Here is an 18,162-nt window from a genome sequence, read left to right on the forward strand (position 1 = left end):
CACAGCCAGTTTGATCTGCAGTGTTAAGTCTAAGCCAAACACTGTACTGTGGCACCTTATACAAGTCAGCTGATGACATGGGTATATGATTTTGGATAGACCCAATGCTTAGTCTGGAGTACAGACTCCATTCTTTTATTTTCAGTGTATAGCATGACATTCCTATGATTGGGGAGCTGCCCATTTGGGAACTTTTTGCAACAAAACCAAGTTTTAGGCCAGAGACACTGCTGCTGAATCTTAGAGCACAGTCTTCCAATTGCATCACCAATTGCTCAAGAATTATTTGATGTTAATATTCCAGTGATTTGTTCAGACTGCATCTGCACCTCTCTTTATTTATAAGATTTATACCCCTTGTTCATGAGATTGCCTTTGAATTTAATAAAGGGATCAAGAACTGCAAATTGAAGATCTGGGAACTAACCAGCTTCATCCAGTGGTGTCAGTTGCCCAACATGCAGTGGGAAAAAGGAGCATCAGTCTCCAATCCTGCCCTTTCCTTAAAATGCCAAATTTTAAAAGCTTTGCTTGGCCCAGAGTGTGTGGTGTGTGTCGTCCCCCCCCCCATCTGCAGCAACCACAGGGGTACCCTGCCCCAGATAGTCTTTGCCTTGCTGTAACTTGGGTGCATATCTGCAAAGCACCTCATCTGCTCCCTTTTTGCTTAAATTTAGCCCAACAACATCTCCCCCTTTCTTTACAGACAGCCTCGAACCTGTGGTCTACTTGCTGGTTAAGCATGCCCAACTCTAGCAAATTAAGAGTCCATTCCTATGCATCAGAAGTCAGTCCCATTAGGCAGTAGGGCTTACTTCCAGGAAAGTGTGGATAGGACTGCAGCCTCAGAGCCCCATCCTGTGCCTGTCTCCTCAGAAGTCAGTCCCATTGGAGTCAGTGGGGCTTCCTCCCTGGAAAGTGTGGACAGGACTGCAGCCTCAGAGCCCCTCCTCTGCCTGTCTCCTCAGAAGTCAGTCCCAGTAGAGGCAGTGGGGCTTCCTCCCTGGAAATTGTGGACAGGACTGCAGAGCCCCTCCTCTGCCTGTCTCCTCAGAAGTCAGTCCCATTAGAGGCAGTGGGGCTTCCTCCCTGGAAATTGTGGACAGGACTGCAGAGCCCCTCCTCTGCCTGTCTCCTCAGAAGTCAGTCCCATTGGAGTCAGTGGGGCTTCCTCCCAGGAAAGCGTGGAGAAGGCTGCAGCCGAAGGATACAATCCTATCCACACTTTCCTGGGAGTAGGCCCCATAGACGGCCATGGAATTTACTTCTGAGTAGACATGCCTAGGCCTGTGCTCGAAGTCAGCGGACCCACCACGCCACTGGGCGGGTTCCTTCCAGGCACGGGCCTGCGAGGCGGCCCGCGTCCCACCGCCCTGCCTCGTGCACGGGAGGGGTCAGCCAGCTCAGCCCAGCCGGGCGCGCAGGCCTCGCGGCGCTGGAGCGGAGCCCCGGCTTTTCCCAGGTCGGGGGCGGGGTCGGGAGACGTGGCAGCGGACAGCGCGGGGATGGTGAGGAGGCGCCATGGCGGGGGGCTGGGCCGGCTTCTCGGAGCAGGAGCTTCTGCGGCTGCAGGGACGGCGTGCAGGTAACGCGGCGGGGGCGGCTGTCGGGGGCTGCGGCCGGCGCCGGCTCTCCCTCGTCCTGCCGGGGCCGCTCCGTCGGAAGCGGAAAGGAGTCGCAGAGGCCCAGGCCCGTCGGGCTCGGCCAGAGCGGCTGCTGCGAGGGGGAAGGCGGCAGGCGGCCCTCTTCGGGGAGGGGGAAGAGCACGAGCCGTGGCCCTGCCGTGCGGGGCTTCCTCCCGCGTCGAGCCCTTTCCGGTCCGTGAAGTGGAGGCTGCGCTTCTCGCTCGGGCTGCAGCCACAGAAGGCGCCTGCTTTGCTCTCTCGCAGCCCCCTCCCCGCCTCCACTGCCCTCGGTTTCCCCCCCCATTCCCTACAGTGTTTCTCAAACTGTGGGTCGGGACCCACCAGGTGGGTCGCGAGCCCATTGCAGGTGGGTCCCCATTCATTTCAGTATTTTATTTTTAATACATTCAATTTGATGCTACCATGGTATGTGACTGCATTTGGGGAAATGGAAATTGCCCTGCTTGGTGATCTCACTTGCAGTCATGACATCACTTCCGGTGGGTCCTGACATTCTAAAAAGTGGGTCCCAGTGCTAAAAGTGTGAGAACCACTGCCCTTCAGTGCAAGGCTGTGATTTTCGACCCTTTTCGTCTCATGACACATTGACAAGACACTGAAATTGTCAAGGCACACCAAAACAAGGACCATGGACAAGGCACACCAAGCTGTTGGTGGGGGCTTCACATCCCCCAATGGCCCTACTTATAAATGACTTTCCACCACACTCCCACAGCACACCTGGGAACCAACCACGGCACAGTGGTTGAAAATGGCTGGTGCAGGGGTTCTTAACTTGGGTTGCAGGAGATCTGTGCAAAGGGTGCCAAAGAGCTTGTGTTTATGGGCATTGGAAGGGGGAGGGGTCCACAGCTTTCCTCAAAAGGTGAGCCTAAAAAGGTCTGCTTCATACTGCTGTGTACACTGCTGCTTCAGGTGAGAGGAGGAGAACAACCCAAGTCATCTTTTCTACCCACTCACCCCCACTGACAGAACTGAGGCGCACTGGCTGCACTAGGAATGGCCACCATGAAAACACTCCTGAAAACACTTTGCACCTGAAGTAAACCTGCGGCAAATAGCGTTGCGCTCATTTGGATGTTATTACATGTATACACATTGTTATTACATGCATTCACATATGAAGACTCTCCTACGTTTCAATAACATTGGAAGGTAGGACAACTTGGACAAAATCTAGCAGGTGTGCTGTTGTGTAGCTCTTGTTCAGTGTTTGGAAAGGGGGAATGCACAAGTTCTCATCTTAGCAGAGTAATACCCACCTCTAGAAATCATAAAAATTTGCAAAAAAAGAGAGGAAGAGGCCAGATCTTCTCTGCCCCCAATAATTTGAGCACTGCTCCTGCTAATATCTGTGTAGGAGAATTTCCTGTGGATTGTGTCCTTTGTTAGTTCTTACTTTTTGTCACATCTGTCTTGAGTTTTTAATGTCTGAGGGAGAGGGAAGGGATCTTTGTATGTTTTTCTCATGTAGCCCACCTTGTTCCAGGCATGTGCAGTAAGTAGCAGTTTCACAGATGTAAATAGTTTAATTGTGCTTTTTAATGTTATTTTGATCCACCAGAACCTCCTCCTGATCAACCGCGTCAGCTGCCTTCTGTAAACAAAAGGCGCCAACATCTACTGTGCAAAAAGACTGTTGGGCAGATATATAAACAAACAAGAGAGGAGGATGGCGCTCCCTTGGCACCCCCAGAACAGTGTCTTTCCGTGCCTAAACTCCCGCCCACCCTTCCTCAGGCATCTCAGCCACCATCCCAATCTCTGTCAACTGGAGAGCAACAGAATGCCAGAAGTCTACAGGATGAACCTGGACTTGCAAAACCTTGTAATGTTGATCCTGCTACAGAATCAAACCATAAACTGGTGAAAAAGAAAATGGAATTGTTAGTAAGTCTGTAATAAAACTTCAAGAATGTTATTCTCATTGCAAATCTGAAATAATAAGTTGGGAGACACGTACCAAATTTTGCAGTGGCTCTTAGAGTGACAAGCGCTTTCCCTGCTTGTTTTCATGTTTTTTACTGCTGTATTTTTTGGGGGAAATTTTTCACTCCTAAAATTGCAATGTTTCCTAAATTAACAACACAATTTATAGATACAATAGAGTCAAGCTGGGCTATTTCAGAACTGTAATTTTTTTTTCAGGTGATTATTTCTAGGAATCATACAAGTATAGATAATGGATGAGTGTGCTAAAATTAATACGTTTACTTTTCAGTCTCTTCATTTTTGGCTTACCATTTATACAGTGTAAAGAAGCACATGCAGCTGAATTGCCATATTTTAAAATATTTACAAATATTCCAATAAAAATAACTTCTAAATAAAACTTTGAATTTATTTGAATATAAGAGTCAAGCCAAATATCCGATTAGTATGCCAGTTGGATATTTCAGTTTAAAACACTGTTGGCAATTGGAGTTTTTTTTTAGATTTATAGCTCATAAAATTAACATGGTGTATTTTTAAAAAATTGTTTTATTAAATACATGTCAGCCTTGCTGAATCAGATCCCGTTTGATTTAGGACATTTCAAAAAATTTCCAGAAATATTTCTAGAAAATGTTCCAATCATTACTTTCAAGGAACCCAGCATGTCAAACCCACCGTGTGACATGTTTTGTGTGGATGCGGTCCTGGGGGCTGGTAGGCGGGGGTGGGACCTGGCTGTTATGCAGGATCCAAATCCTGTTCCCCAAGCAGCCCGGACTTATGCCATCTCCTGAGGTGGCAAAAGTCTGCGAATACCCATTGGGGCTGGGGTGGCTTACCCAGGGGTAAGGGGAAAGGTTTCCTTTTGCCTCCAGCTGAGCCACTTTGGTCCCATATCTTGCACTGGATCTAGTGAGGGCCTCCTGGTCTGCCTGTTCCAGCACAAGATAGGATTGCACTGCATGTCTCATGAACTGAGAGCACCCTCAGTGTTGTCCAGTAAGCTGCAAGTAGCAAAGGATGACCAATAATGGTCAGATAAGTTATTTTGTCTGTCAGTACCTTTATCTGGAATTCTGAAATATGGAACTTTTTGAGCAGCAACATGACTTTTTTTAGTTTTTTGCCTGAAGAAACAAAATCTCAAAACTTGTTTCATGCACAAAATTATTAATAATGTTTTGTAAAATTATCTTCAGGCTATGTGTGTGTAAGGGGTATATGAAGCATAAATGAATTTAGACTTGAGCCCCATCCCCAAGATCTCTCATTATGTATATGCAACTATTCCAAAATATGGGAAAATCCAATATCCAAAAAGTTTCTGGTTCCAAGCACTTTGGATAAGGGATGCCCTACTTGTACTGATCTTCTCATATGTGAATTACTTTTTGTTCAAAGTGGTTTATAAGTATTCTTAATAATAATGTGTCTAAAGAACCTTATAGTTTTGCAGAACAGTTTGAAAACCTTTGATAGAAAGGATAACTCTCTCTCTTAAATTTATCATCAATGCTATCCCAGTAGTTGAATAGTTTATTTCTTCGTTTCTCTGCCAGGTATTGAGAAATATGTAGTTCTGTGACTTGTATAGATTCATCTTAATTAACTGGATAAGTATAAGATATGTTTTTCAGCTCTCTTCTGTTAGTAGTTAGTAATATTAAACTAGCTATAGTAAATCAAAGGATTGTTAGTGTGCTTTGTGGGACAGATAATGGCTGAAATGTTTTGGTTATATGCTTTATCACAGGAAGGGTGGAATTAATGGATTTTACCATAATTAGATATGTTCAAAGGATGCCATGGTATAATACCTGATATGTAGAACTTTAGTGTATTGCTTGCTATAAAGTTTTCCTCCCAAGATCTGAATAATGAGGCACCAAAAATATACTTTCTAAAAGGGGAAATACTAAATTATGAACAAGTGTATTTAGGAGATTGAATATTATTGGAAGTAGTGTAATCTTTAACTTTCTCAAGAAAAAGTAGTGTGTATGCTATCCTTGAGATCTAATATTTTTAGATGGATTTTAAAAATGAAGCTGATTTTAATCCTTTATTTGAAACCAACTCCTGGAAGCAAGGAAAAGATTAACCTTGATAACCTGGTTTCTTTGTCAATGGTCAGGCAGGAGAAGTCTCGTTGGGAGGTCCTTCAACAGGAACAGAAGCTTATGGAAGAAAAGAACAAACGCAAGAAAGCTCTCCTGGCTAAAGCAATTGCTGAAAGGTATTGAGTCTTCTATGTAATCTTTGGACAAGCCAAAAGGATATGATACATATTTTTCCTGTACTTTGTTGCTAGATTTTAGCAAGCCCTGTTGGTTTCATGTCCCCCAGCACTACTATGCAGCCTTTTTCTGTGTGAAAAATAGGATGGAATTCATCCTTTACATTTTAAAGATGCTCTTTTTTTTAAGGTGAGACCTATGACCTCTTGAAAACAAGTTCTGCTGAAAACAATGGGACATACTGTTCCATGTGCTTAGAATTGTGATGTAGTAGGGAATTGTAAGATGCCACTGTTAATGAAAAAAGAGAGGTTACAGTGCACCACAAAGAGGGCTAGGTTACCAGAATAAAAGATCCAGAATTGAGCTTCCTAGTTTTATTTATTTTACACTATCAGAGTAAGTGTCTGTAAACATACCGGTAGAACAATTAATCAAATCCTTCTTGAAGGTGCATGGTGTGTTAAGCCAGAGGCTCTACGTATAACATGCAACATAAAACATATAAGTAGGAGTGTGTGAGCAGAGAACCAAGTAACAAGCACTGAGCATAAGCAAGCACAGCTACACATAGTTGCAAACCTATTTACTCAGAAGTAGACCCATTGCTTTCCGTGGGTGTTATTATTAAGTAACGGTGCACTGAATTTTAGCCTTGGACTTTGTTTCAGATGAAAATGAGGATTGCATCCTGGTGTTTTGAAAACCAGACCCCTAAACTGAGGGGTGTGTGAAATTCTTTTAAAATGACTTTCCAGGAGTGTTCTGAGGCAGCAGCAAAAAGGAGAAAAAGGGACGCATTTTACCTTCTTCTCCAAACTGGAAGGTAGTTGAATGAGCTTATAGGAGTTGTAGGCTTTGTGGGGAATACAGTGCTGCACCTCCATAGCAGCAGCCCTCATGCAGACTACGATTCCCATATGTGCCTTCACTTCTCTTCCTGTTTGGAGAAGAAGCTAAAATGGCTGCCTCTGAATACTGTAATTACTAGTAAAAATTCTTCTTTTTCCTCCACCCCATGTGTCCTGCTTCTCAGCCCATTTCCACCATCCGCTTCACCAAACTTCCCAGAGGCTCCTGCTTTATTCACTGTATTGACCAGGGTATAAGTCCCAGGCTTTCAGAGGGAATTTGACTTATAGTCGAGTATATATGGTATTTCCAGTGTTCTAAAACAGCTCTTAACATAAATGTGAAGTTCTCTGTGGAAGTAATTGTTCTTGAAAATAGAATTTCTTAGGAATTTTAACTTCAGATTGCTTCTTTGTTCCCCAGATCCAAAAAAACTCAGGCTGAAACAGTGAAGTTAAAGCGTATCCAAAATCAGCTCCAAGCCCTTGATGACATGGTATCTGCTGATATTGGGATCTTGAGAAACAGGATTGACCAGGCAAGCTTGGACTATTCATATGCTCGGTAAGTATCTAAGGAGAGGAAGAGTTGCTTGTGTATCCTTCTAGCATCAGTATCCTTCTAAATGCACCTATTTAAGAAAGAGAATTGAAGGAACAGTGGTATTTCAGTTCTTCTATTTACTTTTTCAAGGGAAGCTCACTGATTTTGGTTGCCATCTAGAAATGTTCTTGGAGCAAACTCATCTTGCCATTATCTGCTTTTATCACACTAGAGCAGGGGTGTCAAACTCTTTTCATACAGAGAGCCAAAGTTAGCATTCAGGGCACCTGCTGAAGTGATGTCATTAACCAGAAAGTGATATTAAGCAGCTGATGGCCAGAAATCAGCACTTTGTTCTCATTAACTGTATTAACTGCAAATGACAGAAGAGAAAATAAGCAAATCTTGATCATATTTCAAGACATGGGAAAGCCCAATTTTCATTTGGGCTGCTGTTTCAGCAGTAAGACCTTAGCACTGCTCAGCAGCTGAGAGCCTGAGGGCCAGTTTAAAAGCTTCCAGGGGGGCACATGCGGCCCCTGGGCCTTATGTTTGACACCCCTGCACTAGAGTTTATTTCCTAGCAGGGCTGGTCATAAGCACTGCTCTGTCCCTGTTGCTATTCCTCAGCATAATCCTCTGATTTTTATTCCTCTGCATAATCCTTTGGGCAAAAACCATTTTTAAAAATGATATAATGCACCAGCTCTTCAGACGAAAGTTAAACAAAGTTTAGGAAGGCAACCATGTTGTCTAATTTGTTTGAGTCATAAGCAAAATTAGGATGCAGATCATGTTTTAATTACTGAATCTCTTCTGCATCATTTCAGTAACTCTGCTGAGAGAACTGATGTAACTCATTTAAATATCTGAAGAAAATTTGGCTGATCTAAGATGGAACCATGTCATTTAATCCATGTCCACATATGTGGATTTGTGTTTCATTCCACGATTGGTCACAGATGTATAAATACGCTTATTGCTTATTTGCGTTTACTGATATTAACAGTAGGTTATATGTAAGAGCTTTGGCTCTATTATCCAATACTTGCCTGATCGCTAGTGGCAACCAGGAATCGTGTTTACTCTCTACTTCATACCTCTTCAGCAGTGCTTGAAGTGCTGATTATCTTTCCATCAACCAGCTCGTGCCAGTAGCATTTTTGAAAACACAAAACAAAACTGGAATATACTGGAAAACAATACTACTGTGAGACAGAAAACAGAAATAGCAACAGCAGGAGCTGGCTGTTTTAAGGGGCTGAATGAGGAAGGCTAGTGGGGTAGGGGGGCAGGATTCTTGCCTTTGTATCGGAGCAGCTGCATCTATGGAAGGCTAGAGGGAGGCAGCAGCAGACTCCAGTGAAAACTAATGTTGGGCACGCCCTGCAATCTGCCACTCAATGCATCATGGATGGGCCAGACTTCCCTCAAGGATTGCCTTCTCCCATATGAGCCATCCCAAGTTTTAAGATAGGATTCTGATGCTCTTTTCTCATCCCTGCCCTTGCAGTAGATTAGATGAGCTGAAGCATTTTTGCTGGGTCCCATTTTTAAATAGAAATTGAAGACTTTTAAACATTTCAACAAGCTTTTAATAGTTAATGATCCACTGCTTTTAAGGCCAACTTAATTAAATTAGTGTTTCTTTTTTTAACACATACACACCCACACATACACACATACACTATTTTTGTAAGTCACATTGGATGTGTCTTACAGGAAGATAGGACATAACAAATTAAAGCATTCATATAATTTCAGGTCGGAGTAAACCTTCTGGAACCAGCAGTTATAACCTATCTTCTACAAATGTAAATCTTAAGAATTGATTTTACATATTTATTTCTAGCCTATGCCATATCAATATCCCAAGGATAGAGGAAGCAAGCTAAAAATCATAGATAGAAAATCAGAGTTCTGTGTACAACAACCTTACGCTATCAGTACTCTGCACACAAGGCCCCTTACATGAGTGGAAAGAAAACGCATGGATAGGATAGATCCTTATGAAGGCGAACTGAGTATGTTCAGCTCCAGAGAAATGGGGGAGGGGGGTTTAAAAGATTAGAAGTTTTTCAGATGTTTAAAAACCTTAGAATTAAGGAGAACATTGTTCACCCTGTTCATGGGGATGACAAAAAATGGAGGTACAGAGAGCTAAGTCAATATTAAGCATAAGGAAGTCCTAATTCTTCCAGTTCTGAACTATTTTTGCAGTCAGCCTAGTGAGGTTGTGGAATCTCCTGTTGAGGTTTTTTCAGAAGCTGAAAAAACATCTGTATGGAATCATCTTCTCATAAAAAAGAGCCTTACTGGATCAGGTCAAGGTTCTTGTATCCCACAGTGATCCATGAGATGCCTCTGGGATCACACAAGACAAGAAGATACCTGTATCCTGTTGCCACTTAATTGTGTTAACACTCAGAGATAGATTGACTCTAAAACCTAGAGGTTGCATACAATCATCATCACTTGTAACCAGTGATGGACTTTTCCTTCATAAATTTGTGTAATCCTTTTTTAAAGGCATCAGGTCAGGTGCCATCACAATGCCCTGTGGCAATACATTCCACAGATTAATTACGCACTGGGTAAAGAAATATCTCCATTTGTCTGTTCTGTCTCCCACGAGTCAATTTCAGTGGATACCCCCCACGGTTCTGATGTTGTGCAAGAGAAAAACCCTCTATCCACTGTATTCGCCTCATGCATATTTGTATATACCTTAATCATTTCCCATCCCGTCCCCCCCAACAGTGCCTTCTTTCTAGTCCTTGGCTGTCAAACCTGTTTCATACAAAGAGCTGAAGTTAGCATTCATGCATTTGGCCTGCAGGCCTTGTGTTTGACACCCCTGTTCTAGACTGAAGAACCCTAAACTCTGTAGCCTTTCTTTGTAAAGGACATGTTCCAGCCCACTACTCATTTTTGCCACTTGCTTCTGCACCTCTTCCAGTTCTGGTATACCCTTTTTGAGATATGGTGACCAGAACTGGACACAATAAGCCAGATGTGGCCTTTCCATTTATTTGTACAATAGCATGATAATGTTGGCTGTTTTATTCTCGGTCCCTTTAAAAAATTTTTTCTAAGCATAGAGTTGGTCTTCTTTACAGCTGCCGCACACTGGATCGACACTTTCATTGAGTTGTCCACCCCGTATCTCTGTCCTGATCTGTCACAAACAACTTAGAACCTATCTGCGAATAAAAATGTAACTAAAATACTCAGGGACTTGTACACATAGAACCAAATGTTACCACTTTGCTTTTTCATTTCTTCACTCGCAAATTGGAAATGCTGCATGTAATAAAATCTGCAAGGCTTGCTTGGCATGCTGTAGCTTAAGATGGACAATGAGGGTACAATAACAAGAGAAGACAAGTGCTCTTTTAGTTGAAAGAACTAGAAGACGAAGCACTTGCCTTCTCTTGTTATTGAGTACGGTTATGAAGCAAAACTGTGACTTTTTTCCTTTGGCATTATGTGCATATAGAAAAGAATAGACTTCTTTTAGGTAACAGTACTTCTGATTTTAAACTTGGTTGCTCAAATAGGTCAACAGTGGAGTTCTAACAAACTTCTGTTGTCTGTGCTTTGAATTTGAGGTACAGTACACTTCTTTACCCCATTTCCTTCAGTTGGTTGAATAGTGTTGCTCTGCAGCCGGCAATAAGCTGCAAGTTCCTTTTCCTAGACTTCATGAACTCCAACTGCTTAAGGCCCCAATTCTATCCTATTTTCCAGTGCTGGTGCTGCTGTGCCAATGGGGTATGCACTGCTTCCTGTGTTGGGGAGGCAGTCACAGAGGTCTTCTTAAGGTATGGGAACATTTGTTCCCTTACCTCAGAGCTGCACTGCGGCTGTATTGGTGCTGGAAAGTTGGATAGGATTGAGCCCTAAAACAACTGCTTTTTCCCCCCCAGGAAGCGTTATGACAAGGCAGAGGCTGAGTATGTGGCTGCAAAGCTGGATCTCCAAAAGAAAACTGAAATCAAAGAGCAGCTCACAGAGCACTTGTGCACTATCATACAGCAGAATGAGCTCCGCAAGGCCAAAAAGCTGGAGGAATTAATGCAGCAACTGGAAGTGGAGACAGATGAAGAGAATCTGGAACTCGAAATAGAGGTGGAGCAAATGCTGCTGCAGCAGGAGGGAGAAGCTGCAAGGCAAGTGACTGCATCACAGAAGCTTGCTCCTGTTGATGGGGAGAATGCAGTTTCCCAGGATATTGACAAAGAATGTGAGAGCAAAGACCACCAAGCAATGGTGTCAGAACAATTAGTGGAACAGTCCACAGGTTCCCATTCCAATGACCAGGGTCAAATGATAAACTGTAGTACAGGAGAAATTACGACTAACAGTTATCCATGAACACTGATTCTGATAAAATAACCTTTGCTTTGGTGCTTTACTCATTCAGTTTGATCTTCCACCGCAAGTTCTTTCTTAAATTCTTGTCTTTACTGTTGTTGCTCAGCTATGCATTAGGTGGTAGCTCTCATGCACTGATATACCCTATTGATGGACTTCTCTGCCTGGAACCCACCATTCAACCAGGATACAGTAACCTGACAGTTCTTAGGAAGAGGTGCCCAAAGGAATTCTTCCCTGCCTACAGTATAAGATAACCTTGAAAAACTCCAGGAAGTTCTTTGTGTTTGCAAAACTGAAGAAATATAGAAGACGGCACAAAGAAATTCTAAAAAGTAGATGAAATTATTTGAAGTTTCATGAGCAGTTTTTTCTCTAGCAATGTAATTGCTTTGGCCCTTTTGCTTTAATATCTGAGCCCCTACAAAATGTAGCTGATAATAGTCCTCTAGGTGGAATGGAAAGCTTTAATCCCCTGCCTCTCCAGTTACAGGTTCTGAAGCTTATGTGGGGGAAATGAGTATAATTAGGCATATCATTGGGGAAATAAAGCTGAAATTGATGATGCTTAGATGTTCTTCCCTCCTTTCTCTGAACTGCTTCTATCTGGCAGGTCACAGACTAAAACTGGTCGCTTACAAGAAATTTTGAGAATTGGGAAATTGAACTCCCCTACCAATGTAATAGCATGAGGATAGTGAATTCTGGGTTTAGACAATATCTTCCTGCTTGACTAGGCCACGAAGTAGTATTTTGTTAAAATGCCCTGTCTATATACACTGTATCCTTAGGGGTTCTGTTCTAGAACCACCGCCCCCCACAGATACTAGAATCCACAGATGATATTGGAATCCACATTTAAAGCCCTTTGTTTTAAAAAAGGGACCAATATCAAGGTTCTTAACTTTTTGTGGCCAAACCGTGCTGTTTCCAAGCCTGTAGGGCTGTTTTTGGAGCAAGTCTGGGAGAAGAAAGGAACCTCTGCATGAACTGCAAGTGGGTCTTTCAGTGCTAAAAATAACTCTATAGGCTTGGAAAAGGTAGGAACCAATTTTAACTCTTTTTTTGTTTTTAAGGACTTTAAATGTGGACATCTTCCACATTTCATTCCAGCATCCCCTGACATCTGCAGTGAATCAAACTCGTGGAGGCCAGACCTATAGATACCACAGTACAACTATAGTACTGATGGCTAAGGTTTGGGGCCAGGTGAGAAAGAAGACTGTCGTTTAGACTTGAATGAGCAATATATTGTAGGGTGGGGGTATTTTTACTTCCCCTTCTCAATACTATTTGAGGAAGAGGGAAATGGATGTCAAATAGTGCCTATCCCTGATACTATTTTCATCCAAGATTCCAAAATACTTCCAAGACTTAGTGACTAGTAGAATTGGAAGAGGCATGGTTCATATCTCCTACTTTAATTTTCTCTTATAGAATATGATAAATTGTAAGAATCCAGCACTACACCCCTTTTCCTCCCCCTCCCGTGCGAATTCTGGCAAATAAATGTAAACTTAAAATAAAGGATGCACAAAAATAATTTGAGGAGCATATGGCTAAAAAATACCAAGGTGAACAGTAGAAACTTTTTTTTCAAGGGAAAGCTGCCAGGGAGGCAGTTGGACTGTTAATGGAGGAGTGATAAGAATGCTTGAAGAGAATACAGAAATTGTAGAGAAGCTGAATGAGTGCATCAGGCTTAGGGTATATTGGGGATGTGGGGCTGGTACCTGTGCCTGAACTACCTTTTCAGAGATGGGATCTGAAAATGGAATCAAAGATGACCAGGGATGAACTGGAGCTGAGAGGTGGTGTGCAAAGTGATGCCTCAGCAGAAGCAGTACGGCTGAAAGAGTGACCTGCGTGATAATTGGGCTCTCCCAGAGCCTCGGAAGCAACTCCCCCTCTCACCCCTCTTAGTCTGTCCCTTCCCTCTTGGCATTCCTTGCCTTATGAGGCTCCTTCCATCTCTCCTTCCCAGAGCCTCTGCAGGAGCAGTGCTGCTGAAAGGACAGCGCTTTGATATCCTAGTTATAACAGGGGCCTGATAAAGTTTCCATGGCCTGCACCCAGACCATGGACCTTATGTTTGACACCCATGTTCTAGGGCTTATTGACAAGTTAAAATTTACCAAACATCAGTTCCAGATGGCATGCACCTGGTCATTCTTGAAGCACTCATATATGAAATTGCTGATCTCGCAAAAGCATGTAAAATTCATTAACTGACTTCCATATTGAAGGACTGGAAGGTAGCCAATGTAATACCACTTTCTTTTAAAGGGAATGGTAAGGAGTGGACTGAGGAATTAGAAGCCAGAAAGCTTAGTGTATATTCTAGGTAAACTATTGGAAAACACAATTAAAGATAAAATTATGAAGCATATAGAAGAACAAGCTTCATTAAAGGAGAAACAGCATGGTTTGGGCAAAGGTGAGTTCTGCCCACCAACCTTCTAGAGTTCTTCTGAGAGTATCAACAGGCACAGGAATAGAGGCAATCCAGTTGATACAGCATACTTGGACTTTTAAAAGCATTTGATAAAGTCCCTCACAAAAGGTTTTTTTGTAAATCTAGCAGTCGGGGAATAAGATGACAGGTCCTTTTGTAGATTTGTAACTGATTAAAGAACAGAAAACAGAGGGGCAATAAATTGACAATTTTGATAATGGAGAACAATAAGTTGGGGTCCCAAAAGGATCTGTATTGCTTTTTAACTTGTTCATAAATGACTTGGAATTCAGGTTAAGCAACAAGGTGCCCATGTTTGCAGATGACATCAAACTGTGGAAAAAATTCCCAACAATAATGGTGGTTTGGCAGTGGAAAGATTGCCAAAGGAGGTGGTGAATTCTCCCTCATTGGAGATCTTCAAGCAGAGGCTCAGCAAGCACCTGCTGGAAATGCTCTAGGTCTAGGAGGATTTCCTGCTACAGGCAGGGGGTTGGATTAGGGACCCAATCCTACACAGTGTGTGCCAGCTCACTGCCGGTGCGCACTGTCACAAATGTGCCATTGAGTTATCCATCACAAAATCAAGGCCACTTTTCCTGGTTAGTCACCAACAGCTCAGATATAAGTATAAGTATTGGCAACCTTCAGTCTCGAAAGACTATGGTATCGCGCTCTGAAAGGTGGTTCTGGCACAGTGTCTAGTGTGGCTGAAAAGGCCAATCCGGGAGTGACAATCCCTTCCACACCTTCAAGTGCATATGTGCAATTGAGATTTTTTTTTTTTTGCCTTAATGTGCATTCAGTTACAGAAATGTAGGCTTGTATCTACTTGCAGAAAGGGAGTTGGGAGTGTTAACCCTGACAGCCACAGGGCCTTCTTCAACCTTCTCCTTGCTGGCTCTCTCTGACCAGAAATAGAGTTGTGTAAACACCTTTCTTTGTCAAATGGAAATCACCTGCTTCTTAAGTGTCTGAGTGAGCTATAGTATTTGATTCTTCTATCACCCATCAAGGTAATCTGTGTCCTCTGTGCAAGTCCTTTCTGGTTTATTCCTCATTTACAGCCCACTCTGGGCAGTGTGACAGTATGGAAGGAACTAAGTAGACAACCATGCCAAAGCAATAAGTATTTCTTAGAAAACATTTTATCCTTTTTAGAGAAGCACCTTTCTTTGACTACTTTGATGTGTAGACATTATGCTGGCTGATACTAAACAGCTCCAGGGGGAGGGGGGGGGCTCACCAGTTCTTGAAGTGTGAAGTAGGAAGAAAAGCAGAGGGATATCCTCCCTACTGGAATATCTCATCAAAACTGCACCCAGACCTGATGCAGATGGCTCTGATTCTTCTGTTTAACTCATGGTTTGAGTTCAGTGCCTGTGAATTTCAAATGGTCAGGGCCAGCCGAAGACCTCCTGACACCTGAGACAGCATGCCAAATGCTAGTGCCCTTACCCAGCAGTGTGCCAGCCCTGCCAATTTCCAAAGTTCTAGCTCAGCACTCTCCACCCACATTACTTCTTCCTGTCACCCTCTTCTTGTCACTCTCTTTTCCACTACAGGGAGTGGGAGGAGCAGCAGTAGAAGTGAGGTGAGCATCCCCACCAATCTGCTGCCTAAGTCCACCACTTCAATTAGCCTGATAGCAATAATAATAATAATAATAATAATAATAACAACAGGTATTTATATACCGCCTTTCTTGGTCTTTATTCAAGACTTTATTCAAGGCGGTTTACATAGGCAGGCTTATTTTAAATCCCTTATTAAATAGGGATTTTTACAATTGAAAGAAGGTTCTTTCTTTCAAGAACCACTACATTCAGGTGTTTCATTCCTATCTGGCTTCACATTCTGGCCTCCATCCTTCCATGCTCAGAGCAGATGGAATAGCTCGGCTTCAGCTTGTCAGCTGCTTCAAGGTCGCACGGTGCCGGTGGCCTCGAACTGACAACCTTGTGGATGTTATCTTCAGGCAGACGGAGGCTCAACCCTCTAGACCAAACCTCCTGCCCTGAAGGAGGCAGGATAGCATTGAAGATTCCTCCATAAGGGCAAATGGAGCTTGGTCCCTCCATGAAAAAAGAAAGGGGGCAAATGCCTTAGTTGCATTCAATTAATTAAAAAAAAAAGTTTGACCTAGGCTAAGTCATGGACTATTTAATCCAGGTTGTCCAGTTGCATTGCTTCTGTTTCATGTGCAAGTCTCTGATTTCAAGCTGGTTTTTCATTCTCTCCAAGGATGTCAGGGCATGAAGGAGGGGCCTGCAAGCTAGCGACTTGGTGCCCAATCCTAAACGCACAAAGAGCCAGTACTAGGTGCTGTAAATTTGCTGTAAAGCATGTTTATGGTACCCAGGGAGTAGGGAGAACTGGCGCTGGGCCTGTGCTAATCAGGGGATGGGCCCAGTGCTGGCAAGAGGAAGACGTGCCACCATCTGAGGTGAGACCGCTGGATGATGGTATGGCCTCTGCAGGGTTGTGGGAGGATGGAATGAGGGTGAAGGGATGGCAGGGCGGGAGGGACTGGCAGAGTTCTTCTTTGCCTGATCCTGAACTCTGTGTTGGGCTGGAAGGCCCAACTCAGAATCTCTCAAGTCTATACTGGTAGTCTGCGCTGGCAAATAGCCAACGCAGACTTGAGAAGCCATATTGCAGGGCTTGGGGCTTTTCCTGGGGGACAAAAGTCCCCCCCCCAGGAGACTCTCAGCGGCTTCCTGGAGACCTGTGAATACAGCGGTAGCTACTTTGGTTTTGCTGCTCAAGCAGGCACCAGAAAGCTTAGGACTGACCTGTCACTTGACAAGACTCCTTTACAACAGTCTTCTCAGTGCAGGGAGGCCCAAGTTACTTGTTTCAAATGTTTTGTCACTTCTCAGCAGCAAATGGCTGAAGGTTTTGATAATTCCCTCTTCTCAAAACTTTCAGCCAATTGCTGCTGAGGCTGCCATCAGTTTTGAGGCAATTTCAGCCAATCACATGAATTCAGTGAGCCTGTCATTCCGGTACATTACAAAGAGCCTCAAGTAGCATCCTACTCAAAACATTTCTTGGATACCACTTCCTTCCAACTGGCTGATTCATTATAGGAACCAATTGCCATATTAGGAAGAAAAGGCCCAACTCTAACAAGCAGATTTCCCCTTCCTTTTCAACAGGCCTTGTTCCTAGTGTGATAGTCACAGTCTGTGCAGAAAAGCCTCCTGGCGTAGTAGGCTTTTATGTTCAAATTTGACTTCAGCAACCTTCTTCTCTCACCAAAGAAGTATGTTCAAATTTGAGTTCAGTGAGCTCTAATTTCAGTCCCTCATTCCCCCTTTTATCCTCACAAAAACACTGTAGTTAAGCTGTGAGAATTGACTAGCTGAAGTGATCAATATTCTAGCTACATCTGATCAATATTAATTCTTTTTGAAAAGATAAAATGAATGTTCTTTAAAATTGTGCGGTTGTGTGGTGCATTTGCCACTCTTCCAAGATTGGCTTGAATTTCTCCAGGAATTAGCATTAATCTCCAGAAAGCAATCCTGGAGATCTTAATAGGTTAATGCAGTGATGGCAGACTTATGACATGCATGTAAAGTTGACACATCAGTGTTCACCACTACCTGACAACAACTGAATTTGTTTTACTCACATTTCATTTTCTTATTTGACATTTCTTTATATAATACACAGCAACACATGATTGGACTGTATATTTTTTAATAAATGAATATGTGAAAGAATTTGTTTCTCTTTTGTGTGGGAGGGGTGGGGGGCTGACATGCCAACACAATAAAGTTAGGCATTTTCTGATTTTTTGATACACTGAGCCTAAAAGGTTTGCCATCCCTGAGTGATTCAAAAGTGATTGCTGGGAGGGCTTTGTGAAATGGACTGAAATGAAACAGACCACCTGATGCATCCTAGCTAAACATTTTCTGTATACATTATCTTACCTGAATGAGGGCACAATCCTAACCAGGTCTACTCAGAAGTAAGTCCTATTTTGTTCAATGGGACTTACTCTCAAGAAAGTGTGGTTAGGATTGCAGCCTGAATCTCCAACTCTTTTCACTCAGTGTTCAGGAAGTGGGTTCTCAGGCTGCTAGAGGGACTACAACGGATTTCT

The 18,162-nt window shown here is 43.1% G+C and overlaps 1 protein-coding gene across 1 annotated transcript; it reads left to right on the forward strand.

Annotated features, from left to right (window-relative positions):
• Positions 1-1,517: 1,517 nt before the first annotated feature.
• On the forward strand, positions 1,518-17,736 carry GORAB (golgin, RAB6 interacting). Its single transcript, XM_066625955.1, has 5 exons — positions 1,518-1,585; positions 3,211-3,532; positions 5,716-5,817; positions 7,094-7,234; positions 11,143-17,736. Exons 1-5 carry the CDS (start codon positions 1,522-1,524, stop codon positions 11,588-11,590), a joined length of 1,077 nt encoding a protein of 358 aa, XP_066482052.1. The 5' UTR covers positions 1,518-1,521; the 3' UTR covers positions 11,591-17,736.
• The last annotated feature ends 426 nt before the right edge of the window (positions 17,737-18,162 follow it).

Source organism: Tiliqua scincoides, chromosome 4, assembly GCF_035046505.1.
Source record: "Tiliqua scincoides isolate rTilSci1 chromosome 4, rTilSci1.hap2, whole genome shotgun sequence".
Taxonomy (NCBI): domain Eukaryota; kingdom Metazoa; phylum Chordata; class Lepidosauria; order Squamata; family Scincidae; genus Tiliqua; species Tiliqua scincoides.

Bases quoted from the DNA above. Each gene is read 5' to 3' on its own strand.
- GORAB (XM_066625955.1), top strand. From the start codon at position 1,522: ATGGCGGGGGGCTGGGCCGGCTTCTCGGAGCAGGAGCTTCTGCGGCTG. The intron at 1,586-3,210 runs GTAACGCGGCGG...TTGATCCACCAG, and splicing joins GCTGCAGGGACGGCGTGCAG to AACCTCCTCCTGATCAACCG. The intron at 5,818-7,093 runs GTATTGAGTCTT...TTTGTTCCCCAG, and splicing joins GCTAAAGCAATTGCTGAAAG to ATCCAAAAAAACTCAGGCTG.